The following is an 18,453-nucleotide window of genomic DNA, read 5'->3' as shown; positions in this document are numbered from 1 at the left end:
GTGGCCGTTGAATAGCCACTTCTGATGCATTTGTCTGACAATATGAAAATCAAATGAGAGAGATCTGGAATTTACTGAGATTCAAAGCTTTTCTCTTTTACTTGTGAGCAGATAATAGGCTAGCACAGTTATTCTGTATTCAAGACAACTTTTTTTTTTTCCTCTCTCCTCTTCTCAGGCCTTGAACAACACACATTCAAGAGGTATAAAAGGCAGCAGCATGACTTTCTCTGACTTTGAACTCCCTTATTTCCTGGAAGCAGCTCTACAGAGTGCATATGTGGCTCACTTAAAGAAAGGGTAGGTAGATGCAGCTATTTAATACAAACAATTTAATGCTGAATGTTACTGCACAGTAGCTTTTGACATGTCTCTGCCTGCTGCCCTGCAGTTTCTGTAACTCGCTGACTGGAATGACCCATGTCAGCTTTCCCTATCTCTGCATTATAGCAACCACTCTGGGCTGTGTTGATTTTGCTGCTGTTCTTCTATTTAGGGTAGCATGGCACCATACTTTACACTGAGACCAAAATAAAAAAGGAAAGAACCAAAACTTCTGATCTCTGGACACAGGCATATAGAAGAATTAGGCCAACGTTGAGTGCTTGTTGCAAAATCAAATGTAGGACCTCCTTTACAGCAAAATGAAATCACTGGAAACTCTTGTTGATGTCAGTGAGCTTTAAATCAGACATTTAAAGCTTGCAGTGAATAATTCTGAGACAGTAGCAATGCGGAGTTCATCTGTGTGAACCAGGAAGTACAGATATACAGCTAAGAGCTTTCCTACAGGATAAGCATGACTGTGGTAGCTGCAAATCCAGCGTTAACTTCAGCTGAGGAAAACAGTTGGATGAACCCATGTCCATAGCAATAAAAATACATTACCTATATAAACCCCTCTTTTTTCTGGGGATCTGGTCATGCTTTCTGATCTTGAATGCATAGATATATGTTTACAGTTCCCCTTCTGGGTACTGCAAGGCATAGGTGTCATCAGCCTTTTACTGATAGAGATTGCAGCCTGGGAAGTTTGTCATTTACCTTGTATCAGGTGAGAAGCAGGTTTAAGATCAAGGTCTCCTCCAGACCCGCATCTTAACAAGACTATATTTCTATTCTCCCCAAGTGAATCAGCTGCTAAAGTTTGCACAGGTCTAAGTACTAGGACTGATAAGTATTTTCTTCATCAAAACATGTTTTGTTTTTGTTTTGGGTTGGTTTTTCTTGATGAAAACCATTTTAAAAAAAAGATTTTGTGTAATATTTTTCTTTTTGGTTGAAATTTTACATCTTAATCAAAAACCTGGAGTAAATTTAGGGACCTTTCTCTTTTCCACATTTCTTCTTTTTCCAGTGGATAAGGAGGAAAAATAAAACATAGGGGGAGAATCCAGATGATGCACAATTTTCATTTAGCTTGAAATCCTTTATATGAAGTTCATGGCATTTTTTTATCAGCCCTGCTCTTTACAAGCGTGATTTCAAATAAATCCCTGAATCTGTGAATGTTCATAGTACTTTTTGTTCTTTTAGGTTTAACTATAATTATGTGCTTGTCTTCACTCAGCTTCCCCTGTAAATTTATCAATGCAAGCTAAACTGATATAAATCAAGTTTAAACTAAAACAAGATTGCCTACATACAGCAGTTTAACTGTGTCATATCACACCTTCTAATTAAAGCCATCTATGGTTATGTACCTAGGTAACAGGAAATTAGCAGTATCATCTGGATAGAAGGTGATGGGAGATGCATTTTTGTATTTTCAGATATGCAGATGTTACTAACCTGTTCAAGTAAACATTTGAAACTTCTTTTTTCCAAGCCTGAGGTCTTGTTAAATGATTGCATTGCAAAAACGTATAGTATTGAGATCAGCTGGGTGCCCTTAAATAAAAAGCTCTTATATTCATATTATTCAGCCTTTATTTTAATATATTTTAAATTCAGTCTAAGTATAATCTGTCAGTGCAGTGAATCCAATGGGTTGTCTTGGGGATTACTGTTAGTCCTGGTTGCTCCCTCCCTAGGTAATTTTCATAGTGTGTGTCATTTGAAAAAAAATATTCTGAAGCCAAAATTGATTTGTGAAATACCACATGGTTTCTGTGCTAAATTGCTGTTTTAGCAGCACAGCTGTATTTGTCCTTTAGATAAGAGTTGTTTGATACTAGCCATAAACTGACTCCAAGTGTACACCACAGCAGTACAAACACAAGGCCTTACTATTTTCTTTAAATTGGGATTAAAGTGAATGAAGCCAAAGAGGGGAAAATCTATAGTTCCCACAGCCATACCTAATAGTCATAATTTCATGTTGCTGCCACAAGAGGGCGTATGCAGAACTTGTAAAGCACTATTAGAATAAATTGAAGTGAGGATAGGAGGGGCTTTGGATGCATTTTATGTATAAAATAAACTTCTCCACCTCATGTTGCATGCCTTGAAGAAATCATTTTATTCTGTGTGTTGCTGTTATGTATGGGACTAAGAAATCAGCTGAAAGAGACAGACGCCCAAGCAGGCTGATGAGAGTTGAGTTGGGTATGATGTCATTTCCCACTGGCTTGCTTGTGCTGTGGAATCACAAATGAGCAGAGCTGCCTGATGTCTAGTCAGACAGATGAACTAAGGATGTACCTATTGTTCTCTTGCCTTTATTTGATCCCACTGGCAACTGTCCAGATTATGGCCACAGGCACTGTCTCTCTTGTAACATAAAGTGAAAAGAGGGCCTGTTGACAAGTGAGTCCAGCATCTCTTTCAGACGATAAAGAGCCAGCTGTAGAGACCAACAAATCCTGCAGCTGTGGGAAGCCCCTATGCTCTTTATGTTCATTTACTTAAAATACTGTACTGCTGAAGGCAAATCTTTTGCAGTCGTCTGCCCTTCTGCACCAAAAAAAGGCTTCCTTTGTATTGTTTCTTAAAGCGTCATTGAAATTCTGCAGATGCAAAGTGTAACCAAGCAGGTGCTGCCTCAGTGTGGGAAGCAGACTGTTCTGCAGATGTTGGTGTGCAAATCTGTTTATTTTTGTATGGAAATGTGTGCATACAGATTAAGATCATAATACGACTAGCTTCTGTTTTGGTTTTACCAAGGAATGGCTGCTTTCAAATATCGCCTTCTGAGGCACCAGTCAATTCTTATCTTCTATTATGATCCGGGGGGAGGAGTGGAGGTCAGATTGCAATGTTAGTTTCTGAACAGGAGGTGGCTCCTAATCGGATTTTAGCTGGATGGGAGAGCAACTAGGGATGGGGGGAAGAACTAGTATAGGAAAAGGAGTCCCAGTATGGAAAAGATTAAGAACTTCTAAAGTAGCAATCTGAGAGCAAGGTTGGTCTGCCTGCCTCGATTCTTTTTTGGAAACACTTTGCTAGAAACAAACCCTTCTGATAAATCTTATAAAAATATAATTCTTTAAATGTAAGAAAAAATATCCAGGGACAGGAGACTGCTTTGTCTCGCTCTCAAACTCGATCTAAATTTTTCACTAGACTACCAGGAAGGTTTCCTCATGTATGATACTGAATAAATATTAAGTCCTTCTCTTACCCACTGGGGATGTTCCTCAGCACACGAACTAGGGGTTCACATTTTCAAGAAATTAGGGGAGTGACAGTGTCCTGATATGGGAGTCTGAGATGGTGGCTGGATTTGTGAATATGCTATCTGTTTATACATAGAGGAATGCAGCATTTAAAGTAAATCCTCAGCTGTGTCTTTGAAGGAAAAAGTCGGACCTAATTTCTCACAAATTTAGCAAAAAAATATGAATGGTGACTTGTTATTCAGACAGTAGTAGATGCAGGTTGCTTAAGTCTTATTGTTGAGCTTTGTCTAATATTTAGACAGCATTGCTGCTGCTTTTGAAGTGATTAAGAACAAAATTTACTCCCAGCTTCTAAGAAATCAGTCTGAGATTTCTGCACAAAACTCTGCATCATCATCACCATCACTGAATGTTGTTACTTGGCAGCATAAATGCAAGCTGTGCTTTGAGAGAGAGAAAATCAGTCTGCCCTAAGCAATTTACTAACTGTAAGGCAGTGTTTCCCAACCTTTTCCAGCCCAATGCACACTTAACATTAATAGAAAATTTCCATGGCACACCTGTTAAGGCATTCCCCATCCTCATACCTATTGTAGCTCATTTCCATGGCAAAATTTCATGGCACACCTGTTCATTTCTAACAACACGCTTTTGTGCTGCGGCACACTGGTTGGGAAACACTGCTGTAAGGTCCTGATCCTGCATCAGGATTTCCTGGAGCTGGCCCCTGCAGTCATGTAGAAGTGGTTCTTATTGATTGGAGCCAAAAACCTGGGAGCAGCACAGCCGCTTACTCGGGAAATTAATATGGCAGTTAACTTGAAGTAGTTGTGACTTGGTGAGGGCAGGGTGAATGTTACCTCGGATGTTTCACAGGTACTTAAACGGAACAATGAGCTTGTATATCTGCAGGATCCCATAATAAAAGGCATCATCTTGGGTGAAATCCACCTCTGGCTTTACCTAAGGAAGAATTCAAGGGTTTGTACATGTGGAATTCAATGCCAAATGAGGGCTTACAGGTAGAAATCAATGGGGTTAGTCAGGGTTGTGTCATGTGATGTTAAATCTTTTCAGAACTGAGGTGTTAGAATCCATACCTAAAGGGGAGGAGGAAGGAGAGGATGAGTTTGACAAGTCATGCCATCTTGAGTTGTTCTAGTCATGCTTACCACTCACTTTGTATCAGACCTGAAAAGCTTTGTTTCTTTTTTTTTATTATTATTTGCTGTGTTTATTACAATATTTATTAGAGGAGGTTTTGCCCGCCCCCTTGTCAACATGGAGAAAAAAGCCCCATATCTTTTAAATTCCCAAAGAAGGAAACCTCACTGAATGCATTGTCTATCATTAAACTGCTGCAAAAAGCATCATGTGCTTAGTATTAGAAACCAACTATAAAAGTGATTTAAATGCAGCCACCACTGAAACAACCATACTGATGGGAACCTACCTGGCAGGGGAGATACCATGATCATAAAGGTGATTTTCCCTTGCACTCTGGGCAGGCTGACCCCTGTGAGCAGGGTGACCATCTGTCCTTGATTGGGTGGGACAGTCCTGCAATGGGAACCTCAAGTCCTGGTGCTGGGCTGCATGCCTCTGGCAGCATGAAGTGCCCCCTACTGCTGCTGAGTGGTCAGCGCACACGGCTGGTGCGAGGCTCGCAAGGGAAAGGCAGTGGGACAGGGAACCCTGAGCCCACATGTGCCCACTGCTCTGGTCCAGTGGTGGGAGAGAGGTGGGTATGTGTCCACCTTTCCCCTTTTGAAGAGGTCACCCTACCTGCAAGTTTCCCCAAATACAAGAAGCTTGACTACATGATTTTGTGGTAATGAGGGACTGAATGTGTGCAGTCCCTTGGTTTGCTCCTCGGCCTTTTGGCCCTGCGGTAGCAGTAGGACAGGGACAAATTCAAGGCAAACCTCCAATAAGTAGATTCTGTACCTGAAAAATTATAACATTTATACATTTTTCATATACAGAATGTAATTATTGGGAGGTGGTCTTATAATCTTATATTTGAGTAAAAACGGTATTTATTTTTTATTTGCTTAAGGACATCTGTTATTGGTAGAGGTGCAGTGATAAAATGAAAATTGACATTATCAGCAGTCAGCTTTTTTTGGCTGATGTGGCCGATAATGTCACTGATAAATGCAGCATGCATGCTGTGAGTCCAGCAGCTTAAAGAGCAATGTCCAGCTGATAAGTCTGTGGGGGAGAGGGGAGAAGGGAAAGGACTATGGGAGGGTGCAAATTGAGACCCCATGGTGAGAGGGAGTGGGGCTAGGGCTGGGGCTGCCCAGTCAGGGCGGTGCAGGATGTGGGACAGAGTTGTGAGCAGCTTGTCTTCAGGGGCATGGGATGGAGAGGGGGGGTAGCTCCCGCCACTGTGTGCATCCCCGGGAGAGGCATGGGGGGGGGGCACGTGCCCCCTGGTTCTGTGCATGTAGTGGGTTGCTGCTGCAGTTTGGGGCTGGGGGCATCACTGGGCTCATCCTGGTGGGGGGGAGGGGGTGGGTAGCAGCGCTGGGAGAGGCCACCCCAAACTTTGCTGTAGCTTGCTCCCCCTCCCCAGCCCATAGCTCACCTCCCAGTGGCCTCTGCCTGATCGCTCTGAGCCCACCATTGACCTGTACACTTCAATGTCTTTATCAGTAACTTGGCTGTGGGTGTGAAGTGTACTCTGTTCAAGTTTGTGGATGATGCTAAATTGTGGGGTGAAGTGCACACTCCGGAGGGGAGGGAACAATTGCAGACAGACCTGGACAGGTTAGAAAAGTGAGCAGAACACAATAGGATGCAGTTCAAATAGGACAAATGCAGAGTGCTGCACCTAGTGCGTATATCCAGCACACCTACTGGCTGGGAAACAACCCTCTCAGCAGCACAGAAGCAGAAAGGGATCTCGGAGTCATAGTGGACTCCAAGATGAACATGAGTCATCAGTGTGACGAAATCATCACAAAGCTAACTGCACTTTATCATGCATCAGCAGATGCCTGACAAATAGATCCAAGGAGGTGATACTTCCCCTCTGTGCGGCATTGGTCAGACCGTAGTTGGAGTACTGTATCCAGTTTTGGGTGCTGTACTTTAAGAAGGATGTGGATAACCCCCAGAGGATCCAGAGGAGGGCCACTCATATAGTTAAGGGCTGGCAGGCCATACCCTATGAGGAGAGACTGAGGGACCCGAACGTCTTCAGCCTCTGCAAGAGAAGGCTGAGAGGTGATCTTGTGGCTGCCTACACATTCATTAGAGGGACGCAGCAAAGGATCAGAGATGCTCTGTTCACCAGGGCGTCTCTTGGGGTAACAAGGAACAACGGTCACAAACTGACAGCAGATTTAGGTTAGATATCAGGAAAAACTTCTTCACAGTAAGGGTGGCCAAAATTTGGAATGGGCTTCCAAGGGAGGTAGTGCTCTCCCCTGCCTCGGTGGTCTTTAAGAGAAGGCTGCATAGGCATCTGCCTGGGATCATCTGCCCCCAGCGCTCTTTCCTGCCCAGGCAGGGGGTTGGACTTGATCTGTTGAGGTCCCTTCTGACCCTAGCATCTATGAAACTAGGAACAGGGCTGGGAATGACCAAGAATGAGTCTTTCGCTGTAGCCTTGTGGCTAAGATCTTTGCTACTAGGCTTGCTGCTGATTTTTCAGCCAATGACTGTATAAAAACAAACAGCTGAGGGGGGAGGCCCAGAATCTGCCTCCCGTCTTCCAGGTATGTGCCTTAGCTGCAAAGTCAGGTTCTCTTGTTTGTTCTCCTCTTGGTCCCAGGGCTGGTGGAGAAACATGAATCTATGGAAAGGAGAAGAAAGGCATACTCAGCTGTAAGACTAAAGAAGTTGGAATGTATAAAATATAGTGGCTCAGCATGACTTTAAAAAGAGTTGGCACTGAGGGGGACTTCACTTAATGAGCTCTACTATATATCTATTTACTCTCCCCTCATTTTTAAGGGCAAAAAAAATTGGTTCCCATCAGCATTTTGGCACTAGAGGTGGGTGTCAGAGCTTGCTTCGGCCTCTCCAAGTGCCTGGTTATTGCAGTACCTCCAGGCATGGTTCTCATTTCCTCCTGGGAGAACAACTGCCCTTTTTTTAAGGACCATGCACACTTAAGCATGTGTGTGTTCCCATCAGCATGTTTGCCTAATATGGGCCGTGCACTTTTAGTCATGCTCAGTGTTGGCTACATTTAATCAGCTTCATACTATTGCTTTCTTACTGAACACGTGCTGCTTTTAGTAAGAGTTCAAAGATAGACAGTGTATTTTCATGAAGTTTCCCTGTATGTGAATGTAAAATGAAGGGCTTTTTCTTGTTGCTGATTAGGGAAGGGAAACCTAGTCTCATTTAAATATGGAACATAATGGAAAATTTTGCTTCTGGATCTTTGTAAGCAGCTCACAAAATCTCAGTTTTTCTCTCTAGCCAAATCTACCTGCATGCTTTTTTTTTAAGTGGTGTGGAGTTGATCAGTTTCATAGTGTGAATAGGGCATGATGATGCTTGTTTCATCTTGGGGATTTTCAGGGTAATTTTGCTCTCCCTGGCCTTGTCCAGATAAGTGCAGACGTTTGGTTCCCCAGGGACAAGTATCAGCAGTGCACCTTGCACTACTTGTCCCTAGGGAACACCTGTGCCACTTTGGCACATGACAAGTTATCCTGGGCACAGCAGGGGACGCTGGGGCGAGTACTGTGCAGGCCCTAGCAGCCTTTCCTGGGGGCCTCCCGGGGCTGCAGCTGCCATGATCCTGCTGAGTGGAGGCTGACTGGCAGCTGGACCACAGCTCCATGTGGCCTGGCTCCACTTCTCAGCTGCACACACTGCCTGTGTGTGTTCTGTTCCCTTTTTTTTTTTTTGTGGGTTTTTTAAAACCCTAGATATCCAGGAGTCAAAAAAACCCGCAAAAAAAAGAAAGCTGGAGCAGAGCATACACGGGCAACGCACACTTGCAGTGTGGAGAACAGCTGACCATGTAGTATGTGGCACTGTGGGCGTGTTTGCAGCACCACGTACCACATGGCCTCACTTGTCTGGATGCGCCCCCTATGCCCTTTTTTAGACTAGTGTTTAGTAACTGGCTAGTGTCTAAAACTACGACTCAAAAGATCTGGGATCAGTCCTTGCTTTTACTGCATCCTTAGGCAGGTTACTTAATCTTCTCTACCTCTACTTCCCTTCTGTAAAATGGGAATAGTAACAGTTCCCTGTATCACGGAGTTATGAGGGGAAATAATTTAAAGCGCTTCACATACATTTCCACATCCCCTTCCAGCTGAAGATGCCAAAATATTGGGTTTAACTTTTATTGGAAACTGTTTTCAAACATGGCTGGAAGGAAACTTGGTTACAGAGTTTACAATCACACTGTCACAGCATGGTAGTTGACTACACCAGGGAAGCAGTCTGTGTGGCCTTGTCTATGCTCTGGATTTTGTGAAGTTCTGCCACTGTTCTGTCATGCCTTTAGCTCCCCTGGTTAGCTTCTGAGTGGTGACTGGTCACTGACATGATTATCACCAGTGCCTGTCCTGAATGGGTTTAGATAACACAGCAATAAAAGTGATCTTATCACAAGTGTAGTTCTTTGGACAGGAGAACTAATGAAAATCTTGGCTTGTGAGCTCAATTTACAAGGATTTAATCTAAAACAGTTTCAGCAGAGATTTTCAAAATTAAAGTGATTTGGGAATTGGAGAACCAAACCCCTTGTATGGCCTTTGAATGTTTCAGGACTTTGTTCTGTGAAATGGAGCTACGTGATCAACCCCAGAGTGTACACAGAGTTTTGGTGGGAGTTTTACTATTGACTTGAATAAAAGCAGGGTTAGAACCACAGAATTTGCTTTTGATAATCCCACCCTAAGATACTAATGAAAACCACTGTCCCTGCCTTTCCATGATTCACTTATATATCTTTGCATTTGCATTTACAGGAGTGTGAAGTCTTGCTTTAGGAATCTGTTTGGTAAACAAGAAAGGACAGGGAGGGCCAAAACTTGAGAAAACTGACAGAAATGGAACAAAGATGAAAGTTACTTTGAAGCCATAGCAGTAGTCTCATACTGCAGCCAGATGTAATTCCAAAAGGCACCAGCTGCACACTATGAGCAGGTACAACTATAATTGGGAGGGGTGACAGTGCCAGCTCTCTTTCTGTAATACATTCATCTCAAGGTGAACTTTACCATCTGTTAGAGATGATGACTGTCATGGGCAGCTAGTGAATAAAAGGTAACAATGAGATCCTGATAACTTACTGTCATCACATCTCTTATGGCATTTTTGTTGCAGGATGGGTGTTAATGTAGAACAGACATTTTGGCCAGATTCCAGTTCAGTTCATTATGTCTTAACTCTTGTAAATTCTCTTATTTTACTAGTGTAGAGAATCTGCATTTCAAATCCTTGTATTCAATGTGCATTTCTAAATAATTGAGAGCTTAAATATTTTCCAAGTATATTTATAAAGTGCTTTGAGCTCTGTTTGCTTGAAGTGCACCATATGTGTTCAGTTGCTTTATCACTAAACTAGAATGATACATTTTAATACATAGCTAGACTGTTGTGTTATTAAAGACTGCTTCACTGGCATCAGAGTTAAACCACAAGGCACCCCTAATTTGCCCACTCTCCTCTTTCTTAATGTTCACAAATGTACCTCAGAATATTGTTTAATACAGCTATGTAAAGGACCTTTTGGAGTAAAATACTGCCATCGTTTTTGCTAAACTCTAGCGATCTTGTTAATGCCCATATTATGGGATCATAAGGAATCTTCATCTCTGATGTGCATCTCTGTTATTTGTTTTCAGTCAAAAATAACACTATTGATGTGTGTGTCTCTTTGGTAAGTAATTCTAGGTTTTGCTTTGGGAAAATGCCATACGCCTCTCTTGCATGTGAATAGGCTAAGTGTCATCAGTGGGTCTACCTGCATGCTTAAAGTTCAGTGTGTGCTCAGATGCTTTCCTACTCTGGAACTGGAAACTAAAGGTAAACCTGCAATGAAATTTGCTTGCTGCATTTTTTGATGCTGGGGCTTAGCATTATTTGATGCAAATTTGAAAACAAAAAGAAGCCAAACTATATCACTACTCATCCAGAATTCTTACTGTTGTCATAGAGGTGCACAGAATATATGCCAGGTTTTTCAGGTGCCCTATTCCCACAATTGGAGCTATTTTATCAAAAGTTCCCAACTCCTTTTCGGGCACCTAGGTGAAATGGTTAGATTTCACAAAGCACTCCTGGCCATATCTGGGTTCTGAGCTCTCTTGAAAATCTGGCCCCTTCATGGGTACCTCCATATAAGTTATTAAGTGTCAAGTAATTCTATTCATCCTTTGTTCAGTTTGATAAGTCTTTCTATGGGTTAAAAAATAAAGTCCCTGTCTTCATGCTTTATTATTTAAAGAATGGGACTAAAACAATTTCTCGTCAGCACAAGCTGTTTTTTTGCACATGTATTCTTTAGTGTGTTCCTTGTCGCCAATAAGTATGTATGAACTGTGGTATTATTGGCACAACAAAACATAACTAATCTTCTTTCCAACCCTATTTAATTTAAATTAGTGGCACTTAAGAGCAAACGTTTTTATAGTAACAAAAATGAGTACTTACTTGAAAATACTGGACAAACATTCCCCAATATAACTATTCTTTCAGACCTGCTAGCAGCAGAGGAGGCTTGGATATTTTTGCAGAGAAGAGGGGTAATTAGCCATGTTAATCTAAAGGCAGGCAGAAAGCAGGACAGAGCGGCACTTTAAAGACTAAAATTCAAGTAGTCTCAGTAGGCACCTTGATCTGGGTGTTTCCCTCCTTAACTTTTTTGAGCATCTATTCCTGAGGACAATTGAAAATGACCACTTAGATGTCACTCAAAGGAGAGACACGTAACTAGTTAGTCTTTAAGGGGCCATCTTGCCTTGCTTGCTTTTTTGTATCACATCGACTATATCTGCAATGCACAATGCAGTGTTCTGTAGGCTGGAAGCAGAGTAAATTAGCCCAGGCAGGGTGCCATGCTAACATGGCTTTATTGCTTATGGTAACCAAGCCAACTCATTCAGAACTAAATCAGGAGTCTGCGTGGCGCTGTACATTGCAGCGTAGACGTATCTTTAGAGGAGTAATCAGGAAGTTGACTTTTTGGTTTGGATTTCCACTATATAGAAATAAATACTCCAACCTTATAAACAGTGCTGCAGCTTGCAGTGGGACTGCTCACATGTTAAAAGATCATAGACTCAAAGAAAATGAGGGTTGGAAGGGACCTTAGGAGGTCATCTGGTCCAACCCCCTGCTGAAAGCAGGATCATCCCCAACTATATCATCCTAGCCAAGGTATTGTTTAGTCAGGTCTTGAAAGGATGGAATTTATACAGCCTCTCAGAGTAACCTGTTCTAGTGTTTTACTACCCTCTTAGTGAGAAAATTCTTCCTGACATCTAACCTAAACTTCCCTTGTTGCAACTTGAGACTGTTGCTCCTTGTTCTGTTATCACCGAGAACCATCTAGCTCCATCCTCTTTGGAACCACCCTTCAGGTAACTGAAGGCTCTTATTAAATCCCCCCTCATTCTTCCCTTCTTCAGACTAATTAAGTCCAGTTCCCTCAGTCTCTCCAAGGGCACACTATTGGCCCATATTCAACTTATTGTCCACTGCAATCCTCAGGTCCTTTTCTGCAGAGCTGCTGCTTAGGCAATCGTTCCCCAGGCTGTATCGGTTTATTGGATTGCTTCGTCTTAAATGCAGGACTTTGCATTTGTCCTTTTTGAACTTCATAAAAAATTCTTGTGATCCAATCCTTCAACTTGTCGAGGTTGCTCTGAATCCTACCCCTACCTTCCAGTGTATCTATTGTTCCCCCAAGCTTGGTGTCATTGGTAAATTTACTGAGGGTGCACCCCGTCACATCTTTCAGATTATTGGTGAAGATATTGAACAAAATGAACCCCTGGGGCACTCCTCTTGAAAGTAGACATCGAACCGTTGATTACTACCTTTTGAGCCTGATGATACAGCCAGTTCTCTCTCCACTTTCCAGTCCATTAATCTAACCCATACTTCCTTAGCTTGCTTGTGAGAATGTTGAGGGAGACCATATGAAAAACCTTGCTGAAGTCAAGGTACATCACATCCACTGCTCTCCCTGCATCCACAGAGCCAGTTTTCTCATCATAGAAGGCAACAAGGTAGGCAACTACACAAATTCTGTAAGTTTTTGTTTCAGGCTTAAGGTCCAACATAGAAACTTTTTCAAGCCTCCTGTCCTTGATGCATACAAATTATATTTTCTGCTTAAAATATTTCACTTTTTTTGCTATATGTTAAGCAAATTATTTACTATGATATTTTTACAAATTGTTTCTGAACTGTGAGCTATTTTTTCTATCATGTATTTATTCATGGTTGTTTGTATGAATAATTATTTTCCTGTAGATTGTGCATGAATAGATAATTATGAGAATTTGTATTTATAATTCTGGAATATGTTAATTACTTATGATTGGACCTTAAGTCGCATGGTGTTTTCCAATTTCCAACTGGATGAATGCAACTTTTAGGGTGAAGTGTCCAGTGTGAATATTCCTGAGAGCCAATTTACAACTAATATTCAACAGTACACTTCAGTAGTTAAATTTTTACCTTTTCTTATGTTTTTGCCATCAAACAAGAAGCAAAGTGTGGGTTTTCTTGCCGATCTTTCTTCTTGGCCAGCTGATCATTGGGAATGGTATTTAGACAACCCTTTAGGCCCATAGTGGCTTCTTTTTTTCTAACATCTCTTCCCAACTGTACAGTTGGTCCAGTAAAATATATCACTAAAAATACCTTGCTTCTAGCATGTTTCTTGGACCATCACAGCTAGAAGAGCCCACTCCAACTCTCCTCTGCCATTAGATGTCCTTGATAGAATGTTTGCACAATATAACATTAAAGGGGCTTGAACACAAATGGAAGCAAGATGGCCTGAATAAGATACTGAATTAGATATTTATAGAAAATCTCCTACTGTGCGTGACCAGTTCCACTTTTCTTTTTTAGCTTTTAGGAAATTTAGAATTTTATATGGGAAAATATATAAACAAAGTTCAGATGTGAATTTTACTGATGCTGTTATAAGTGCAGTCCTTACATGGATGCTGCTATTCTTTCAAATGTAGTTTATGCCATTTTGGAATGTTATACAGCCCTGCTTTAAAACTGGCATCCTTTTGGGTGCATATGCATGAAGTCGGGTGTGCAGTCCCTGCTGGTGCAGCGTCCAGGGCATATGCTCTTCTTGACTGCTGAGGAGCCAGACAGGTCTGGTTTAAAATAAACCCAAATAAAACTGCTCTTAATTTGGAAAAAGTGTGTTCATGCAAGGAGTTATACCAGGATACAACTGGAGTGGATCATTGTCCTATGCCAGTCTAATTATAGTATAATGGTATATTACCTAATTCTTTCCACATTTGCAATAATAAGATGTTTAATCACAACCAAACCGGAGTCATCATCTATGAACATCACGCGCGCTCAGTTTTAATCCAAATGAGTATGTTACATACATGCACTTTGAAGGAGCAGCATCTGCTTTATCAATGTGATCTATGAACAGCTTCCAAATGTCCCCTCTGTTCTTCAAATGTGAACGTGATCTTCTCCTCCAGATGGCTTCCTGTGAGACATGCTACTGATTGTGCCTCACTCAGTTTGTCATTGCCCTTCCAACATCGAGTAGCTTGCTTCTTTGCCATTCACTCAACGTTAGAGCAATTATCTTTTTGTTAGGGTTTTTCTTGCACAATTTCTTGCACAATATTTGCATATCTTAAAAATAGTCTGTTTTAATCCTGCTGGTTTTGCCTTCCTCTTAGAAATATCGTGAAAGGAATGCGGGATCTGCGAGCAGTCTTACGGACTGTGGAAACGAAAGCTACTCAGAGCTTCAGAATGGTAAGGGAAATTTATGAAGGGCTCGTGAGTTGGGAAGGCAGCTTAATTTGCTGTGGAGGTATTTTCTTTATTCCTTAACCATTGCAGTGGGACAAGCATATGATTTCCACCTCCTCCCCACCTCTTTGACTACTGCATTTGTTGGACATGTGGGTGGCATGTTTAACTCAAATACAAACCCAGTGTATAAATTGGAACCATTCCACCAGGGCACAAGGGTGGTTCTTTTATGAAAACATTGTTCTGCTAAGTGTATTTTTTAAGACTTTTATTTTAAACCTCTTTTGCATACACAGATAATGGTGTTTGTGTAACCAAATATATTACCCATTTTTAACATTGCTGAATCCAGCTGATAATGTTTTCCCTTTCTGTTTCTCACACTTGGACATGCATATTATTGACACACTACAAGTGTAACCTCTTCTGTGTCCTGGAACAAACAATGCTTTTAGATTTAAATTGGTGCATTTTGTTTTTCCTTCTGTAAAGCTCTCTTCTAGGTAATGATATTTTGTGCGTTCTCATTTCATGGGCCGCCTACAAATGGACATACATTCGTGTTACTGAATAGCTGAACACCTGTGGATATGCTGTCAGGTTTTTATTCTTTGGGTTATATTTGTGCTTCAGTCATTAAATACTCAATATTAAAAAATGAAAAAAATTAAATAATGGAAAATTTTAAGGTTGTGTCTCTAACTAATGGTCTCTAATCTAGTCAGTCCCAAAATGCATCTGTCCCATTATTCTTATACGGATCCTTATCTCTGTGATGCCTGGTAGTTACTTAAGTATATTGCTTAGGATGGATCAGTTATTAAAATGACAGCTATTGTTTGTTTTGTTAATCACCGATAAATATCTAGAAACTTGTCAAGTCTAGGTCATGTAATGTTACTAGGGACACTAGGGACTGGATGACTACATTAGCCTTATGTTGACTCAGCTTTGTGAGACTATGTATTTGATTCAAAATGAGTCTAGGGCAGAGAGTGGGAGAGAGTGGGGTAGAGAGGAAAAGGGGGTGTGGGGGAGGGCTGTGCTTTTCACATATTAGCTTAGGCACAAGAAATGCCAAGGTTCAAAGGACAACCTCATCTGAAGGTGCCTCTACAAAGTCAGTGCTCAAGAGAATGAGTATCTGTGCATATATGCCTTCCAGAGTCTATCAGATCCGTCACCTAACTGTATTGTTCGGGGACTTCCCCATCCAGGCTGTGGTGGCCTTTCAGGTTGTCTCATGATTGCTGTGTGCGTTTTAAGTTTTGTTCCTAATTTGGATGCACTTGGGAGCTTGTGCCAGGAATTGAAATGAGTATCTTTTTAAAAAATATATACCAAATGCTGTCATGATCCAGTCGCATCCCTGATAGAGATCAGCATTCTGGAGATTTTGTTGTCCACCCATTATGTCATTTCTTAAGGGCTAGTGAGTATAAACAGCCATCTGCTATTTCTAAAATGTGAGTGGTGTTTGGCTTCTTCCTTCTCTGTGCTCATGGGAAGAGCTGTGCCACATGGGTGGGATACATTTCCAAGGGAAGATGAAGAGGGATTTGTCCCACAGCTCTCCCTACAGTTTTGTTTAACTGCAGTTTGGTTTTAAATGTGTGGTAGACCAAGGGGAGTGGGAGGCAAGGCAGGAGTATACTTAATGAAGCTAGTTTTCCAATCACTAAAATAAAATGTGAGCATATTTTTACTTAGGTTGATAGTGCACTCTAAGTAAAATAAACCTTAAAATAAAAAAGAAAGAAAGAAAGAAAAAGAAGTCAAAGGCAGTAATAATGTAAATCAGAGACTTAAGCTATTATAATTTGTTTGGTCTTATTCAAAACAAAAGTGAAATTGATTTACTGTGCCTCTTCTGTACCGTACATTAAAATCAAAGCAGACTGGAAAGCATTTGGGGCCAGTTTTTTAGAGCATTTTATCCCAAAACATAATTATAGTTCTACATAGTGTGAAAGAGAACTTTCTGCTACGTGTGCAGTTTCCCCACCCCCCTCCTGGGCTTTGGGGGAAAAATGTAGAGGAGTTGAAGCCTTCAGGTGAAATTACATGCTGGTATTTTAAAATGATATTGGCTAATGCCACAGTACTGTAGACTATTTTGCTTGTGTTTACATGCTTTAAAAAGTGTAGAGGAATCTAGTTACTAGCAGAGCACTTTCTGTTGTTTGTTAGGAGTGCATTGGAGGTATAAAGGTTTCCAAGGAATTGTATGCAGTAATATTTCTTTGCAGCAATGTCAGCCATTTAAACCAGTTGGCCATGGGTATAGAAATGAAACGTATCTTTCCAGTATTCCAGAAACACTACATTACTGCTATGGCATCTGAACTTAACAGTATGATTTCTTGTATGAGATGTTGAATGAGGAAACAAACTAATTCCATAGCTTTTATTTTTTGTTTTACTGGGAGTCTGTTAATAGAAACTTTCCATAGTTAGAAATAAACATGATTGAGGTCAGAGGTTTCATTTCCAATGTTTTTTACTTTATAGTATGTGGTGAGGAGCAACTAGGATTGCTATGTTACCATATAGGTATATATTTACATTTATATATGAACTATAATATGAAATCAGGTCTTATTCTTCCACACAGTTTTGCAGATAGTTTGTGTGCCTGTTTGCCATATATGTATAAACTGGTCTGAGAGAAAGGGAGAGAGACTGGGAAAAAAGGTGTGCATGTAATATATACTGATTCTTGCTTTCTCTATAAATAGAATAAAAAAAGTGAGACACACAACATTCTACACATAATACATAACATGGAGCACCAAGGGCTGGTTTTGTTAGTATACTTCATATATAAATATGCACGTAGTTTTAGCTATAAAAATTCCATGCATTTCAATGGCCAAAATACTAGAAGTACCATAAGTGTATTATATAGGCATCCTAAGCAAAAATCAATGGGATGCATTGGATACACTTCAGCAATGGAAATATCAAAGCTAATGTTGCTGTAGACATTTTAATTTGTTTGTATTGTACCTCTTGGGCCAGGTTCTGACATACCCTTATGTTGTAGATGTTGGGGTAGGAGGTGAGATGTGTAAGGACCTTTGTACTAGACAAGGAAGACCACGTCAGATTTCTGCCCTGGTTCAAAACTGTTCTGAAGTTACTGAAGAAAAAAAAGAATGATGATGCTGAAATTTCTTGCCTCTCTCTTGTGGTCTTCTGTACCTCTCCAGCAGCTGAAGGCGTGGTCCTTTAATTTTAGCTGCATGTATGTTCCCCCCTGAGCTGAGATGAGTGGATACAGTTTCAGCTGGATAAAGCTGAAGGTGGTTAGAGTGCAACTGCATCCTAACATGGTAATAGCTGCAGAACAGATGGAGCTTTGGGTATCATTAAGGGGACTGCTTCTCAGTCGTGAGAATTAACATATCCCTTTCTTCTCCTCACGACTGAAACAAAAATATCCTGGGATTGATGTGTACGCACACTACCCTTCTAATCAGGGTTTTTAGTGAGTGGCTGAATGTACTAACATTTCCACCATTGATTCAATGATACAATCCTAGGACATCCATTCAAATGCAATTCATGAGGTCCCACATAAACTGTTAGTAGTTTTTATCTTGTGAACTGTTTCCAGATTTATTCCAGGACAACAGACAGATGTCTGAATGACCTGCATTTTGTCCTGGGATAAAAAATATAGCTGTTTGTAGCTTTGGAGTTTTAGGTGCTCAGCCCTATGAAAACTGAGTCCCTAATGTTTCTGATATTTCATAGATTTCATAGACATCAGGGCTGGAAGGGACCTTGGGAGATCATCGAGTCCAGCCCCCTGCCCAAAGGGCAGGAAGTCAGCTCCAGACCTTGGGGGCTCGGACAGTGAAGAAATTCTTCCTTATGTCCAGCCTGAAACGGTCTTGCAGGAGTTTGTGACCGTCGACCT

General features: G+C 41.1%; 1 protein-coding gene across 2 annotated transcripts in view; it reads left to right on the top strand.

Moving 5' to 3' along the window:
* The window catches only part of TTC7A (tetratricopeptide repeat domain 7A), a 246,883-nt gene that overhangs the window by 24,221 nt on the left and 204,209 nt on the right, over positions 1-18,453 (top strand). For both annotated transcript variants that reach the window (XM_019549352.1, XM_019549351.1), the window contains 2 exons: positions 179-300; positions 14,450-14,528. In XM_019549352.1, the coding sequence (XP_019404897.1) occupies positions 179-300; positions 14,450-14,528 (201 nt within the window). The remainder of the gene's footprint in view (positions 1-178; positions 301-14,449; positions 14,529-18,453) is intronic.

Source organism: Crocodylus porosus, unplaced genomic scaffold, assembly GCF_001723895.1.
Source record: "Crocodylus porosus isolate Cpor-Errol unplaced genomic scaffold, CroPor_comp1, whole genome shotgun sequence".
NCBI classification, from domain to species: Eukaryota; Metazoa; Chordata; order Crocodylia; family Crocodylidae; genus Crocodylus; species Crocodylus porosus.
Note: the sequence above shows the minus strand (reverse complement) of the source record. Positions and strands in the feature narration are given on the sequence as shown.